The sequence below is a fragment of the Sciurus carolinensis genome, chromosome 12, assembly GCF_902686445.1.
Source record: "Sciurus carolinensis chromosome 12, mSciCar1.2, whole genome shotgun sequence".
Classification (NCBI taxonomy): Eukaryota; Metazoa; Chordata; class Mammalia; order Rodentia; family Sciuridae; genus Sciurus; species Sciurus carolinensis.
The window spans coordinates 105764888-105782202 of NC_062224.1; the positions used below are offsets into that span (position 1 = coordinate 105764888).

General features: G+C 37.8%; 1 protein-coding gene across 1 annotated transcript in view; it reads right to left on the minus strand.

Moving 5' to 3' along the window:
- Positions 1 to 17315, minus strand: part of Tdrd5 (tudor domain containing 5) — a 68979-nt gene that overhangs the window by 21310 nt on the left and 30354 nt on the right. Inside the window, exons 9-13 of the mRNA XM_047521147.1 lie at positions 14979 to 15191; positions 14265 to 14331; positions 7613 to 7813; positions 6744 to 6902; positions 5122 to 5277 (exon numbers count right to left, since the gene is read on the minus strand). Of these exons, the coding sequence (XP_047377103.1) occupies positions 5122 to 5277; positions 6744 to 6902; positions 7613 to 7813; positions 14265 to 14331; positions 14979 to 15191 (796 nt within the window). The remainder of the gene's footprint in view (positions 1 to 5121; positions 5278 to 6743; positions 6903 to 7612; positions 7814 to 14264; positions 14332 to 14978; positions 15192 to 17315) is intronic.

Consider the following 17315-nt stretch of genomic DNA (forward strand, 5'->3'; position numbering starts at 1 on the left):
TTTCATATGTTAGAAGAGTCAATATAATAAAGATGTTAATTTTCTTCAAAATTAATCAAATACTGTTAAGAAATATCTATGGAAAACCCAGAAAGGCATTTGTATGCAAAAACTTACTCTGAAATATATATGTAAAGGCACAAATCCTACAAGAGCTAACACATGGAGCATGGTACTGACATAAAAGCAGACAAATGGACAAATGAAGTAGAGCAAAAAATTCCAGAAATAAATCCATGCATTACAGTCAACTGATTTTCCACAAAGATACCCAGACACACAATGGGGAAAGTATAGTGTCTCAACAGATGGTACTGAGAAAACTGGATATCTATACACGAAGAATGAACTTAAACCCTTATCTCACATCACATATGAGTATCAACTCGATGTGAATTAAACACTTAAATGTAAGACCTAAAACAGTAAAACTATTACAAGAAAACAAAGGGGAAAAGTCCCATGACACTGGTCTGCACAATGATTTTTTTTTGGATATGACCCCAAAAGTACAGGCAAAAAAAGCAAAAATAGACAAATGAGATTACATCAAACAAAAAATTTCTGCAAAGCAAACAAACAGATTGAAAGACAGCCTATGGAAAGCGAGAATATATTTGTGGATGATACATCTAATATGAGGTTAATTTTGTAAATATATAAGAAATGTAAACAATTCAAAGTGAGAAAACAACCTGATTTTTAAAAATGAGTAGAGGACCTAAACAGATATTTCTCAAGAGAAGATATACAAAATTCCAACAGGCATATGAAAAAATGTTCACCACTAATTATCAGAGAAATGCAAATTTAAACTACAAAAAAATCATCATCTCAATACCAGTTAGAATTACTAAATGAATTACTAAAAAGACAAAAGTATTGGTGAGGATGTGGAAAAAAGCCCTTATACCCTACTGATGAGAACAAAAATTAATACAGACATTATGTAAGTATGGAGGTTCCTCAAAAAATTAAAAACAAAACTACTATATGATTCAGAAACCTCACTAATGGGTGTAAATCCAAAGGAAATGAAACCAGTGTCTTGAAAATATATCTGTACTCCCATGTTTGCTGCAGCTTTACTCAGAACCAAAATATAATCAATTTAAGCATTCATCAATAGATGAAGGTCTTAACAAAATGTGGTATATACATAACGGAATACTATTCAGCCTTAAAACAGAAGGAAATCCCATCATTGTGACAAAATGGACAACTTGGAAGACATTATGTTAACTGAAATAAGCCAGGCACAGATGACAACATATATTCCCACTTGTGTGTTGAATCTAAAAAAAAAGTGAATTCATAGAAACAGTAAAATGATGGGGAAATTGGGGAGATATTGGTCAAAGGACACAAATTTCAGTAGACAGGACAAATAAGTCAAGAAATCTATTATTCATCATGGTGACTGCAGTTAATAACATGTCATATACCTGAAAACTGCTAAGAAAGATTTTAAATGTTCTCACTAAAAAAAAAAAAAAAAAAAAAAAAAAAAGTATGGGAGATAAGGCTTAATTTAGCCTTTCCACAATCTATACATATATTAAAACTTCATGTTGTATACCATAAATAGATAAAAATAAAGTTGATAAAAATAAAACAAAAAAGGAAATAAAATCAATTTGATTTAATCTTTTCCAGAAAATACAGACCAATAGCTTTCATGAAGACAGACAGAAAAATCTTCAATAATATATCAGGAAATGGCATCCAGCAATATATAAAAAGAATAACTCACCATGACTAAATAGGGTTCACTATCCAATATCTAAGGTAATAGAGTATTAATAGAATAAAAGAGAGAACAAGATCATATCAATATATGCAAAAGTGATTCAACAAGATTCAACATTCATGCATGGTAAAACCTTTCAGGAGTACAAGGATACCCTTTCTCACATTCCTGCTCAAACAGCATTTGAAATCCTAGCCAAAGGAAGGCAGGAAGATAGATTAAAACTATATAGGTTAGAAAGAAAGAAAACTGTACTACCATCTATGTGAAAATCCCAAAGCACTCCTAGAATAAGTGAGTTCAGCTAGTCCACAGGATAAAAGTTCAAAATAAAAAAATAATTTCTATATATTAGCAATGAAAATATGAAATCTGAAAAATAGCTCCCAAGATAAATAAAATATTTAGGTATAAAGCTACTGGAACACATGTAGTTTCTGCATACTGAAAATTATAGCAGCATGATAAAGATAAAAAAAGAAAAATTAATAGGCAGGTATTTCAACTTTCTTCAAATTCATCCACAAATTAACATAATTCCAACCAAAATCTCAGATACAGATATACTAATTCTAAAACTTACAAGGAAATAAAAGGAACTAGAATATTAAAAACAACTGTGAAAAAGGAAAAAATAGGGTTGGGGTTGTAGATCAGTAGTTGAGCGCTTGCCTAGCATGTGTGAGGCACTGGGTTCGATCCTCAGTACCACTTAAAAATAAATAAAATAAAGGCATTGTGTCCATCTGTATTGTGTCCATCTGTATTGTGTCCATATATACATATATATGTATTTATGTACATATATATATATATATCTGTTTTTGTTTTTTTTAAAGAAAAAGGATAAGGGCTGGGGAGATAGCTCAGTCGGTAGAATGCTTGCCTCGCAAGCACAAAGCCCTGGGTTTGATCCCCAGCACAGCAAAAAAAAAAAAAAAAAAAAAAGGAAAAGAAAAGAAAAGAAAAAGAAGAGTCATACTACCTGACTTTAAAAGGTCCTATAAACCCAGTAATCAAAATGTGGTACCAATAAAGGGATGAACATAACAGATCAATGGAACAGAACACAGTCTAGAAATAGACTCATACAAATATGGATGACTAGGTGGGGTTGTAGATCAGTGTAGATCAGGGCCTATTATGTGAAAGGCCCTGGGTTCAGTCCCCAGCACACCACACACACACACACACACACACACACACACACACACACACAAATAAGGACAACTGAATTTTGGTAATGCTTTAAAGGAAATTCAATGAAGATAGGATAGTCTTCTCAACAAATGGTATTTAAACAACTAAACATTCACGTGCAACAAAATAAATCCTGTCTTAACCCCATACTTCCCCCTAAAATTAATTTAGATTTCTCAATATTGGCAACACTGTACATAGAAAAAAGTTGGTATCTTAACCTTCCCAAAATTAAAACCTTTTGCTACATGAAATATACTACTAAAAGAATGAAAAGATGAACTACAAGTGGAATCTGACACAGGAATAGCATCCAAAATATATTAAAAATTCTCAAAACATTAAAACAAAAAATCAATGACTCAATCAACAAATGGGCAAAAGACCTGAACAGACATTTCCCCAGAAAGGATGTATGGATGCCAAGTAAGCACAAAAAAAATGTTGAACAACATCAGTCATTAGGAAATGCAAAATAAACCATATGGTACTACAACCACACACCTAACAGAATGGTGAAAATTGAAATTACTGGTGATATGCAGTGCTAGCAACAGTGCAGAATAACTAGAACTAACAGATTGCTAGTGGGAATGCAAACTTGTACAGCCTTTCTGGAGAACAGTTTAGTAAACGTGTATCATGTGACCCAGCAATCCCACTCCCAGGCATTTGCCCTATTTAAATGAAGCTTATGTTCACATAAAAACCTGTACACAAATACTTGTAGCAGTTCTATGCATAATTATCCCAAACTGGAAACAACCCAAATGTTCTTTAGTGGGTGAAAATATGCAAGCATGGTACATCCATACAGTAAGTCCACACTCGGCAGTCAAAAGCTTTGATATGAAATTGCTACATCCAACCACTTGGAAGAATGAATGATACCAGTCCTAAAGGTTACACACTGTGTGGTTCCACGTACATGATGGTTCTAAAAAGGTAAAACAAGAGAGAGGGTAGTTGCATGGGGTCAGGAACATGGAGGAGACTGATTAAAAAGGGTAGCACAAGGGAGTTACTTCAGACTGATGAAATCATTCTGCATGCTGATTGTGGTGGTTACACAAAACTACTTGTGCATTAAAACTGACAGAAAGGGGCTGGGGAGATAGCTCAGTCGGTAGAGTGCTTGCCTTGCAAGCACAAGGCCCTGAGTTCGATCCCCAGTACCGCAAAAAAAAAAAAAAAAAAAAAAAAAAAAAAAAAAAAACCTGACAGAAAATTACACCAAAAGAAAGTAAATTTTACTATATATTAGTTTAAAAAGAAAGATATTAACACAAAGTACAAATTATGCAGGAAAGGAAAAGGTGTCATAGCATACTATGTGCCTGAGCCATGAACAGCATTTACAGTCATAAGAATGCACATGTGGGGCTGGGATCGTGGCTCAGTGGTAGAGTGCTTGCCTAGCACGTGTGAGGCACTGGGTTCGATTCTCAGAACCATATAAATAAACGCATTGTGTCCATTCATAACTAAAAATATTAAAAAAAAAAAAGAATGCACATGTGGGTGGTGATCTAATGGAAAGACTGACACTCGATTAGTAAGATGGATGGTGGGGGAGGGGACACAAAGGCTATATGTGTGTGTGGTGGGGAGAAGGGATCAAAGAGAACTAAACCCTCAGCTTTCGTAGTGGGAAGTCCAGAGATACATAAAACTGAGAAATCAGAAAATGATAAGTACGTAATTAAAGGAATAGAGGCAATTCCAAAAGTAGTAGCTAAAAGAGATGAAAATGGTTGTTTTGGAATACAGGCTATAAAGGAGAAATGGTCATGGGGGACTCTAGGCTATGGATACATAAATATTTTACTAAAGTAAAGATAAAATATGCTCTCCAAAAAAGTCATAAACCTTTTTCCCTAGTATTGTTCTCAATCCCAGGGTTTAGGTGCTGCACAATTCTTGAAGATGGTACAAAGGTACAGGAGAATAACTAGCACATCAAAGACAGGTGATGCCTTTCTTTTCCACAATCGAGGTTATGTTCCCATAATGTTGGTCTTGGAGACTGCTGAAGACAGAATTTATAATTCATCTGTGGGAGATGATCTATGACACTAAAAGCAGCGGAGCTTAAAAAGTTATTTTATTTCAGTCTCCTTCATTTGTGAATTAATTATATTTTTTTAAAAAAACCACCTTTCCTCTCCTACCTCATTTTCTTCCTTCGGATCCTTTGGCTCCGGAACAGACCACTTTAGATCTTCACAGCTCTTGTGGGTTTTCAAATAACTGGATTCAGAATCCTTTAATGGCTCCTTTGACACAGATTTAAGATGACTTAAACATTTTTCATCATTAATATCTTTCTAGTAGATATGAAAGAAAAATATTTTGTCTTCTATATTAATGTTGTTTCCAAAACCTACACAACTATAAATTTTGGTTGGATATTTTGCTATGGTTCATTCAAATGCTACTTTATTTTCTAACTTTATCCCTGACCCTAGGCCTTCCCATTCTAGAAAACGACTTCAGGCAAAAAACATTTTTGAGCACATATGACCAAATGTCTATGGATAGTTTGCTGAAGGATGTAACAGGTCTCAACTTTGAAGGAAGCAAAACATACAAGAGGAAACACCAGCAGGTCGTGACCGTGCGATCTGTGCACCGTGCACCGTCACAGAGAAGTGGCCCACAGTAGTGGGAGGGTGTCCGGGAAGGCGCGACCGAGAGAGGGCAGGAACTGCCAGGACGCTCACAAGACAGTTAGGGGAGGCGGGCGGGGGTAGCATATGGCAGTCCTGCTAAATCACAGCGTGGACTGGGGAGGGCTGGGGGAGTTTTATCCCTTTGTACAGGAAAGAGTCTTCCTATATTTCTAGGTCTGAACAATGATTATCTGAAGACATCAACCGATAAGATAGTCTAAAAATATTAAAGGTTGAATTCAATTCACTATTTAAGATGAGGAAGTGTAACTCTTCTAAACCCAGTTAGAATGACAGAATAGTTCAGGTTTGTTATGGACCAAACCAAGCCCAATTAATTTTAACGTTAACTAGACATCTAAAATTCTCAGATTGTTTTGAACATACAACGTTAATACCCGTTGTTTTGTAACAGAGTAATCTCCCAGCAATCAAAATGGTCTTTTTGGGGGCTGGGGTTGTGGCTCAATGGTACAGAGCTTGCCTCACATGCATGGGGCACTTGGTTGGATCCTCAACACCACATAAATATATAAAGACATTGTGCTCATCTGCAACTAAAAATTTTTTTAAAAAGGTCTTTTTATCTTTTCTAATTAGTAAATAGCTACTAAAAAAAACCCATCATCTTTGTTGTTCTGTTCAAGAAACATTAAGTTCTTAGCATGAGCTTCACTTTCCTTTATCTAGAATGGGAAGGTCGATCCGTAGGTTGAATTCCCATACATGTGAGCACTCAGAACAGTGCCTGTGAGGTGGTACAAGTTCAAAAAATGTTGTTACTATGCATCTAGAACAATGCATAATAAGAGGATGCTATAGTAACACTGTTGCCACAGTGGATGGAGAGGGTGGGCAAACATTAAAGGAGAAAGAAATCAGAACATCTGAAGAAGAACCTGAGCAGCAAGGATGAAGGACAACATTTGGGTTAGAGAAGTGAAGTCACAACCACACAAGGAAGCGCAAATACTGCAAAGGTTTAAACTGTCAAACAATGAGAGACAAGTTAATTGTTAAGATCACTGTGCAAAATTTCCAAAGTTTGGAAAACCTCAGTAAAATGAGGATAACTAGAGTTGATTAAAGGAATTATTAAAATATTTGCAAAAACTTCTTACCAGGGTATGGAAATCACTCTCTTTGGATCGTGGACTTATCTCTCGGTCTTCATTAAAATAGTGCTGCTGGGAAGAATAACCCAGTTCTGTCAAGACAACTTTATCTGGCCCTCCACTGGGTTGAGTGTATAAAGCTAAAGGGTTTAGGTCTCTGAAGCCCTGGATAAAAATAGAAAAATTTTAAAAAAGAAGAAGGGTTTAATTATCCAAAAAAGAAAGGACAAAAGTTTGTATCTCATAATTTTCAAGTGCTATGGAGATATATTATCTTCCAAATTTAATAGTTAAATTAAAAGTGTCCATATTGACACTTTTACCTAGCTATAAAAATTAACATCAATATTAGCAGTGATCCACCTATCACTATCGATAGATCACTAACAACCTATCAATAATCTAATCAATAATGTAAAATAAGAGTGCTGCTTTTCTCTAGGATGACCTTAGATAACTAAACACTTTGAAATACTTTGGAGTGAGAGAGAATAGTCAATCTTTTTTTAGGGGGCACTGGGGTATTGGGGATTGAACCCAGGAGCACTTAACCACTGAGCCACATCCCCAGCCCTTTTTATTTTTTGAGACAGAGTCTTGCTAAGTTGCTGGGGCTGGCTCTGAACTTGTGATTATCCTGCCTCAGCTTCCCAAACCACCAGGATTACAGGTGTGTGTCACCACACATGGCAAAAGTATTCACATTCTAAAGGACAATTAGCCAAATGTGGTTTTTATGGTCATCTGAAAATTGAGAGTGTTCTGCATTAAAAAGTCAGCAATGTAACAAATGGCTCTAAAAACAATGAACACTAAAACCTTTAAGTGTTGAGAGCAAACAAAATATGTTGCAAAATGCACCCAGATTGCTCTACCTTGGAAGGGACATTTTCTCGGCATACGATAGCATGGCCTTCTGCTCTTAAGACATGATGGAAATAGACGTCTTCATGTGAGGATGTGTCGCACAGAAAAATGTTAAGGATCCCATCAATGTATTCATCCACTACTCCTACTAATGGCTTCAGACCACACAACTTCTGGAACTGCAAAATAGCTCTGGATGTCCAGTGTTCCTGAAATATAATAAAAACATTAGATTTAGGTGATTGATTTCAACATGAGTTACAGTACCATTTATAAAAATGAACTCCCAATGCACTGGAGTTTAAAGTGGAAAAATAAAACCATACAATAACTAGAATGATACACAAGATATTTATGATCTGAGGATGAGAAAAGTCAAAATTAAAAAAATGATGAAAAGTAATTATTTGGTGAGGAACTACCATTTTAGAAATATATCATTAGGCGAACCCTCCCATAGGAAAAAATAAAACCTAAAAGTCTAGGTAAAATATAATTTTTAATATGCTCAGATAATCAAAGAACTAGCAAGTTAGTAACAAATTATCAGGCCAAAACTGAAGGGAAAGTGGGAATGGCTTTTATATTAAAGGTACCTCCTAATCTAGGCAAATTTGAACCTTACGAAGGGTACAGATAGCAAAGCCAGGGTCCACTATAGCAGGGAGTCTCTAGAAAAGTTTTCCTTCACTATGTTGAGTCCTGCAGGATACAGTCTCAGGTAAGCAGGGAGAGAAAGAAATCAGCCTTCACATGGGTTTGGAGTTCAATTTTCACATCACCAGAGTGGTCCATAAATCCTCATGTTGTCAATTTAAATTAATATGGTTCCATGCTGGTGGAACTGCTAAACACCTGTCAGAAGGGAACATAAACCCTCTCCAGAGACAGGTGAGCTCAGCACGCATCACTCAACCATTCTTAAATTTTTTTAAAGACAATGAGCAGCACACAGGCAAAGATAAAAAGCACATAAGCAATGAATCAGAAGAACAAGTAGAAACCATAAAACTGCAACAAACCCTTAAAATCTTGGACAATTTCTAGACAAATTATAAAACTAAACTTACTGTGCTTAAAGCAAAATTCCCCCTCCAAAAACACAACCCAGCTTAGTCTGAAAGCTTCTGCAGATATCAGCAATCTATAAAAACTAATATAGCATAACTGAGAAGTTTTATAAAGTAAAAATATAAAAACAGAAACTAAAATCTTCACAGATTAATTCAGTAGCAGATTATATAGGATTAAAGAGTAAATTACAAAGGGGAAGATAATTTGTTAAAAAAAAAACAAAAAAAACAAAAAAAACCCAGTGTAGGAAAACAGATGAGTATAAAATACAGAAGGGAGTTAAAAGATGTGAAAGAAAAACTGAAAAAGTTTAACACTTTTACTTATGGCCTTGGAAAAAGAGGTAGAAACAGATAATAAAAATAAGAATATAGAGGATAGATAATAATTGAAGAGACAATGACTGGGAATTTGCAAGATTTAGCCAAAAGTAAGAAACTAAGATTTTAAAAAGGTCCAATAAAAAAAATATAGGAAAAATGAGCATAAATTCACACAAACAGCTGGGCACAGTGGCACATGCCTGTAATCCCAAATGACTCAGGAGGCTGAGGCAGGAGGATTCCAAGTTAGAGGCCAGCCTCAGCAATTGTAAGGCTTTAAGCAACTTAGCAAGACTATGTCAGAATAAAAAAGGGCTGGAGATGTAGCTTGACAATAAAGCACCCCTGGGTTCAATACCCAGTACCAAAAAAATAAAGTCACCATTTCCCTCTTTGTGGGACATATTCCTCTTCTATATCAAACTTCAATCCACCAATCTTAGTCTCCATTGATGTCTCCTGTCAGAATCAACTACCACTGTGACAGTTGCCACCATTCCTTCTCCTCTTATTAGTTACAGATTAGCTGGTTCATGGAAAAAACTAATCAAATGGTAAATACCTTTCTCTTTGGATCATGAAAGAAGAGAGAAGATACTAATAAACAATAATTGGCATATAAAAGGGCACACCACTACAGTTGCTGGCATCAAGAAGAAAAGAATGTAGGCCACGCATTCTGGTGCATGCCTGCTGCCCCAGAAGGAAGCCTGGAGTATAACCCTGTACTGCTCCCAGCCCTTAAATGCATGGACTTGGCCATCATAAAGGCCCACAGATGGTACATGCCTATAAGTCCCAGCTACTCAGGTGGCTTGAGGCCAGAGAATGACAAGTTTAAGGCCAGTCAAGGCAACTTAGCAAGACTCTGTCTCAAAAGAAAAAAAAATAATAATTTTAAAAGGGTTGGGGATGTGGTTGAGTGGTAAGAGTCCCTGCTTGACATGCAGAAGACCTGGTGTTCAATACCCAGCACTACCCCGCCACTCCGCCAAAAAAAAAGACCAGGGAGATGTAACAATTATGCCAATAAATGAAACTAAGTAAAAAGAACACATTCCCTAAAAATATGACATCAAAATTATCTCCAGGAGGAATAGAAAAAAATTCTACCACAAATACTGCATTTTAATTTTTTTACGCCAGTCCCAAGGAGTGGGCAGAAGTTAAATGAAACAAAATATTAACACTGCAAATTTGCTAGTCAAAATTCACAAAATAACATACAAACAAGTGTATGTTAAAAATTAAAGTTTCAAATAATATTTTTGAAGCTTGTGGCATTTATGCTTCTGAAGATAATAAAGCTCAAAACTGCATGAAGACTTTGGGGATAAATACATATCAACATGTTATAAATGCCAAAATAAATGTAATAATTTTACTTTTAAAAATTCTATGTTTCCCAAAGAAATTCTGAGAATAAAACAGTTTTATATTTCTCCACATACTGTTTTCCATAATCTTGGTTCCTGCCTGTAGATCTCAGTTACCATCCGCTTTCCTTTCCATTCAGAGCTAGAAGAGCATCCTGTAGTATTTCTTGTATCAAGAATGAGGGTGACAAAATATCCTAGTTGTTGTTGTTCTGCTGAGCTGGGGATGGAATTCAGGGTCACACGTGCTCTGCCCCTGACGTATGCCCTCAGTCCTCCCGGTGTTAGGCACCACTTAACAATATTTTGCTCAATAAAAGCTCATGTATGCGACGGTGGTCCCTTAAGATTACAAAGGAACTGAAAAGTTGATACTGCAGAGTCACATGGTAGCTGCCATAACATCGTAACACTGCCCAGGCTCGCGGTGCTTCCGGTGGAAACGGGCCCACTGTGCTGCCAGTGCATGATACTTGATGACAGTGATGGACAACTATGCTACTGGCTTATACACTTGCCACACGAGACTTTTAATCATTGAAGTATATCGCTATCTTTAAAAAAAAAAAAAAAAAAAAAAAAAAGGTAACTGTAAAACAGTCTTAGGCAGGTCCTTCAGGACCTGCCATGCCAGAAGAAGGAATGGTGTCTCAGATGACAGTTCTGGGTTCCTGCCACTGCAGACCTTCCAGTGGGACAAGATGCAGAGGTGGAAGACAGTGATATCTTGATCCCGACCCTCCATGGGCCTACACTAATGTCTGTTTGTGTCCTAGTTTTTAATAAAACAGTTTTAAAAGGAAAAGAAAGAAAGAAAAAAATGTAAAAGCTAAAAATAAGTTAAAATGGGTTATTGTTTTAGTTAGCTTTTGGGTTGTTGTGACAAAAATATCCAAAAAGAACAACTTGTGGGGGCTGAGGTTGTGGCTCACTGGTGGAGCACTCGCCTAGCACACGTGAGGCAATGGGTTCAATCCTCAGCACCACACAAAATAAACAAACAAATAAATAAAATGAAGTTAAAAACAATTTATTTGGGGCTCACAGGTAGATGGCCAACTCCACTGCTCTGGGCCTAAGTTGAGGCAAGACATCATGGGGGAAGGGCCCAGGAAAGGAAAGCTGCTCGGCTCGTGGCAGGGTCAGGAAGCAGGGGCATAGAGGAGACAAGTCCTTCCAGGCAACTTCCCCTGTCACCCACCTCCTCCAGCCACAACCCACCTGCCCACAGTTACTATTCAGTCTGACCAATGAAACTAGGATGGACTGATGAATCATTTCACCTCTGAATATTCCTGTATTACCAGGAGTTTTGGAGGGATGCCTCATATCCAAACCATAATGGCTATTTTAATCTTAAAATTAAAAAATGTTTTCAAGTATAAAAATTTTAAATGTGTTTAAAAATACACACAGTCCAGGTATGGTAGTAGGTTATACCATCTAGGTTTGTGTAAGTACAGGTATGATGTTCATAAAATAATGAAACCACCTATCAATTCATTTCTCAAAATGTATCTCCATTATTAAGTGACAACTAGTTATGTTGTTTGGACTTACACTCTAAATTTTGTCTCCTGCCCTGCTCCCACAGTCTGTAGGCAACTGAAATCTCTGCTCAGTTCCTTCAGATGCCAGCTGTTGGTTTTCCCCTAGAGCAACATGGTTGTCCTCAGTACTTGCAAAGTTTAACAGTCATCCTAGGATTTGGGAGGAATGTTTACACGGATTTTGGAATCACCCACTCCGTGTGTTAGTATTTGCCCCTCACTTGTTCTGTCAGTCTCAAACCATCTCTTCTAATTCTTCAAGCCAGCAAGGCTGCAGGGCGAGGACTGCCCTTGAGAAGGTGAGGTCCCAACCTGACCCACTACAGTTTGATTTTCAAGGGAGACTTCTGCTTTCCTGCCTGCTTTTGACTTTGCCTGCAGGAACGCAGTCTCATCACATTCCTCTGTCGCTCCTCTGCCATTACCAAAAGAATTAGTCATTTTTGAAATTAGAAAATAGACATAGAAATAAAGTGAGAGAAATTCATTTAGTTAGTAACATAATTACTGAGCTCTTAACATTAACCAAACTTGCTCTAGGCACTGGCGATTCAGTGGTGAACAGGACAAAGTTCCTGGTCTTAGGGGCTTACACCGTTAGGTTTAGACAGGCACATAAGAAAACAGCAGACAATGACAATATAATAAAGACAAAACAGGGTGATGATGAATGACTCAAGGGGAAGGGCATACTCTAAGTTAGTGGTGGAAGAAAATCCCTTTTGAGGAAGTAACAGGAAGGGCAACCATGAAACTTCTTGGACTAAGCTATTCCAGTGATCAGAATGGGCAAAAGCCCTAAGCAGGAGGGGTACAGGAGGCAAATAAGAAGAAAATGAAGAGGAAAAAAAAAAAAAAAAAAAAGGAAAACAACAAACAGACAAGTCATTTGACTGATATAAGAGTAATAAACATTGGTTAGAAGTGGGTGGCAAATTTAGCATCCAGTTTCCTAGAAGCCAAAGTAGTAAAAAGAAACGCATTCAAAACTACAGTGCACCCTAAAAACCAATTCTGATGACAGATTTGCACAAAAACCATACATCGTATTGACTGCAGTGTTGCATGCCTATAATCTCAGTTACTTAGGAGGATCCCAAGTTAAAGGTCAATCTGGGCAACTCAGACTGTCTCAAAAAAGGTGGGGGTGGGGGTGCTGGTGTCAGAGATTAGTGGTACAGTGCTTGCCTAGAATGCACAAGGCCCTGGGTTCAATCCCCAGTACTGCAAATAAATAAATAAATAATAAAACAAAACACTTCACATATTTATAGTAGTTAAAAATTAGAAGATTAAATGTCTAACAATAAAGGAATGGTTAAACAGCTTACAATGCATATTTAGCTAATAGATTACTATGAATCCATTAGAATTGAGAATAACATTTATGTTAAATGCTACATGAAAAAGTATATTATACAATATATTATGATTATTTTAGGTAACACTAAAAGCCCTATACAAACCTTCACTTCCAACATCCAGTAAAATAAACTGGAAGTGACACACAACAATTTCCAAGATGTGTGTATCTGAGTGGTTGAATTAGATGATTTTTTTAAATCTCTGTTGTATTTTTTAAATAAGAGATATTTTTAAATAGTCATTTATATGTAAGCAACTGCTAAATTATTTAGGTTAAACAGATACTATGGTGTGATAAACACACACAGATATGTGTAGGTCCTGCAGGGAAAAGGTCAGGGCCTGCGATAACTGTAACCGCACACACCATACCTGCCTCTGCAGATGCGAACACCTCCTGCTCTGTCCCCCTCCAGTCGCCCCCCACACTGCTATGGGAGAATTCTCTTAAAAGGTTCATCTGACCGTGGCAGTTCTCTGGCACCTAATAACAGCAGCTTTGACCGCTCTTCACATAAAGTCTGTGCCTGTTTCTGACATCGTTTGTCATGTACCCCTCTAGCTCATTCTATATTCCATGCCAAACAGAACTAATTACAATTTCTTAAATTTGAAACGTTCATGCTACTCTCCCTTTGCCCGGAATACTTTTCCTTTTTTTGTCTGGTTTCTAATAGTCCTTCGAAGTTCCACTCAGATGCCACTTCTATTATGAAGCCTTCCCAATTACCCTGGAGAGATGGGGCTGCTTCCTTTTTCTCCTCTACCACATGCTGTTAGAGCCTCTATTATAGCAAATACAGCAGAGTACAACAATGTCTGTCCATGTGTCTCCATTCCACACAACATGTGTGATTATTTTTGGGGGCTGGTTTCGTGTTTTGTTTTTGTATCCTGAGAACTCAGAAACAGTCTTGGAACATAATAAACTCTCAAGATGTTTGCTAATTACTGAAAAACCAGAGTACATACCTCTACCGGTCTCACCCAAGCCAAAGAGCAAGGGATAGCCTGAGCGGGAAGCTTTGTGTAGCAGCACCTGCAGCAACAATATATGAACATTTAATCATATGTTTAAAGTGCATTTTTATGAAATCTCTTCTTCTTGATTTGTTATGCACAGCATTTCAGAATATTTTATTCATCAATTTAAAAATGAATACCTTGTACTTTAAAGCAACCTAAGAAGAAAAAGTATAAAATAAATCCTTGAGAGAACCATACAGTAAAAATTCAGGTTCAAGTTTCCTGAATATATGAAGGCACCTCTTAGTATGGCCCAGAGTCATTTTCTTTGGTTTTTGGTTTTTCGGATACTGAGGGTTGAACTCAGGGGCACTCTACATTCCCGGCCCTTATTGTTTGAGACAGGGTCTTGCTAAGTTACCCAGGCTGGCCTTCAACTTGCCATCCCCAAGAACTTGCTTTCTTAATAAGAGGCTAAAATTTAGTCATATGGTCCATTCAAATTCATAGCCAAGTAAAAGAAGACATGGGATTATAATCCACCTGTGAAATTAAATGACATAGTTGTCACGTTTGCACTAAGAAGAGAGATGCATGGGAAGGATGGAAGGAGGGAGAGAGGAAGCCAAGAGAAAAAGAAGAGAGATCATAGTCGCACTGAGTTTCAACATTGTGATTCAAAATTTAATTTGTCCACTGTTCTTTTTAAATTCAACTCACTTGAGGAACCTCAGAGAGGATTTCTGAACAGTTCCAATATTTCCGAAGTCTGGGTAGAAAACTTCAACTTCCTTTTTCCCAAGCACTCGATGGATAATAACCCGATACCACCACTTATCCTCAGAAATCCTTACGCAACACAGGTGTCCCGGCTGGACGAAACATTCCGGCATGATATATCGATCAGAAACCAGCTGGTTAGAGTAACAACGCCTGTGAAATTCCATATACAGAGAAACCATAGGGGAAGAATAAAAAGATTGTTTTTCTGGATAGATCAAGAACAGGAAAGTCTTAGCAAAAGGCAAAGCAAAACATTCTTATTTTTTTCTGATTTATTAATGTTTACTAAGGCCAAAGAATTTTATTTTTTTCTTATCCACATTCATTCTCTTTATAAACAAACTTCTTCAAAGATAAAGTATGAAAATTATTTTATCTCGAGTTCTCAGAACACAATACAATGAGACTTCATTTCCCAGCTCCTGCTAAAATGGACATTTTAAAAAGCATACAATGATCCGTTAATACCCCAATCCAACAGCCCCTCTCCTTAGCCTTCAATATTACTGATCTCTCTGTAGCATTACCCTACCCTTTTTCAAACTCTTGCTTAGTTTCCAAGATGCAATTCTCTTCTATTCTTCCTTGCCAATAATTATTTCTTAATAAGCTCTGCATTACCTTAAAAATGTGTTTCCCTAGGGTTTTTTCTTTAGGAAATATAACATAAGAGCTCAGAAACCAGAAACCTGGGTTCAAATCCTGACTCCACCATTTATGAGCTATGTGCTTCAGCTTCCTTGTTGAGGATGCAGGTAACAATAACACCTTAGTTAAAACATGTGGAAGTTCAGGACAGTGACTAAACATAATAAACATTCAAATATTAGTTGCTATTATTCTAGCTGTACACAATCTCTCACCTTCACACATCTTACCCCACTACTGATAAACTGATGACTCTCTCACTAGAGGACTGTACATCCTAAGCTTCAAAACTTATATGCCCAACTATATGGAAGACACGCTCATGGTCCCCAATACTTATTCTCTTTGTTCTTAGTAATGTGACAGCTGTGTTTCAACTAGATACATGACCATTCAGATTTCCCAAGTTTTAGGTGTGGCTCTATAAACACCAAGTACTAGCCAACAGCATGTAAGAGAAAAGAGGGGAAATTGCGTATTTTTTCTTAAGTTTTTAAAAAGTGTGAAAAATTCAGGTTGTGTCTTTCAACTTCCCTCCCTCACAACCTCACCTTCTTTTCCCCCTTCTCCCTGGTTAGGGACACCCCAGTGGACGTGCAGTGGGCCTATCCAGACCATGTGGACGGGGCAACACCTTATCAAGAGCAGCATGATAGGAACTCCTGGGTCCCGACACCATGGAGCTACCACATCAGCCCTTATGGAAAGAAGAAATAAACTTGTCTCCCCCGCGTGCTGCCATGGTTGTGCCTCTGTGGCAGAGGCTGACCCAACCTCAAGGCACACGGCCTATGGAACTCTGCCACAGACCCCGGTGCTCACCGCACAGGCACTGTGCATAAGCAACTCCTCTCACCCTAGCTCAAATCTACCAGTCTCTAAAGCCAACAGTCTTCACATCCTCCTCCTCTCCCTATTCTTCTCAGCCCCATCATTAACACCTGATGATTCTACTTTAATTTCTCTCCAGTTCTCTTTCTACTCTTACTCTTTCACAAAGAATAGCCTATTTATGGATCTTCCCTGTTTTTTGGATTTGTTGTTGTTGTTCATTTAACACTGAAACTGAAGTTATCCTTCTACAAAAATAAACTTCTGGTACGCTTCCTGTCTTGGAACCCTTCGTGCTCCTCACGGTCTAGAGGACGGGTCAGAACTCCTCTCGCGGCCCTCGCAACCCAGTCCCCCCACCGCGTCGTGCATCCTCAGGCCCAGGCACCTTCCCTCCACCTCCCTCCCTGGTGCCAACTCTGCTTCTCTATCTGTCGTTCTCACTCCTCTGTCGATGCTGGTCCCAGTGCAGTGACTGGGCCCAAAGCATCCACTCATGGCTCCTTGAATGGCAAACTCACTTGCTTTTGAGGCCTTTCTCAAATATTTCCTTTGTGAAGCTTCCCTCAAGCTTGCTCAGGCAGAACTACTGTGTCCTACATCACACCGGTCCCCAGCCATCTTCCTCACGAAGGCAAAGACCATGTCTTCCTTACCCTTGTAGTGCCAACCCCTCCACGCCCCACACTGCACAGGTACAGTGTTAATATTAGCAGCCAACATTTGAGCCAGACTCTTAAGGACTTTAATTTACACAACTCTATGGTGTAGGTACTATTATTATTCCACTTCAGA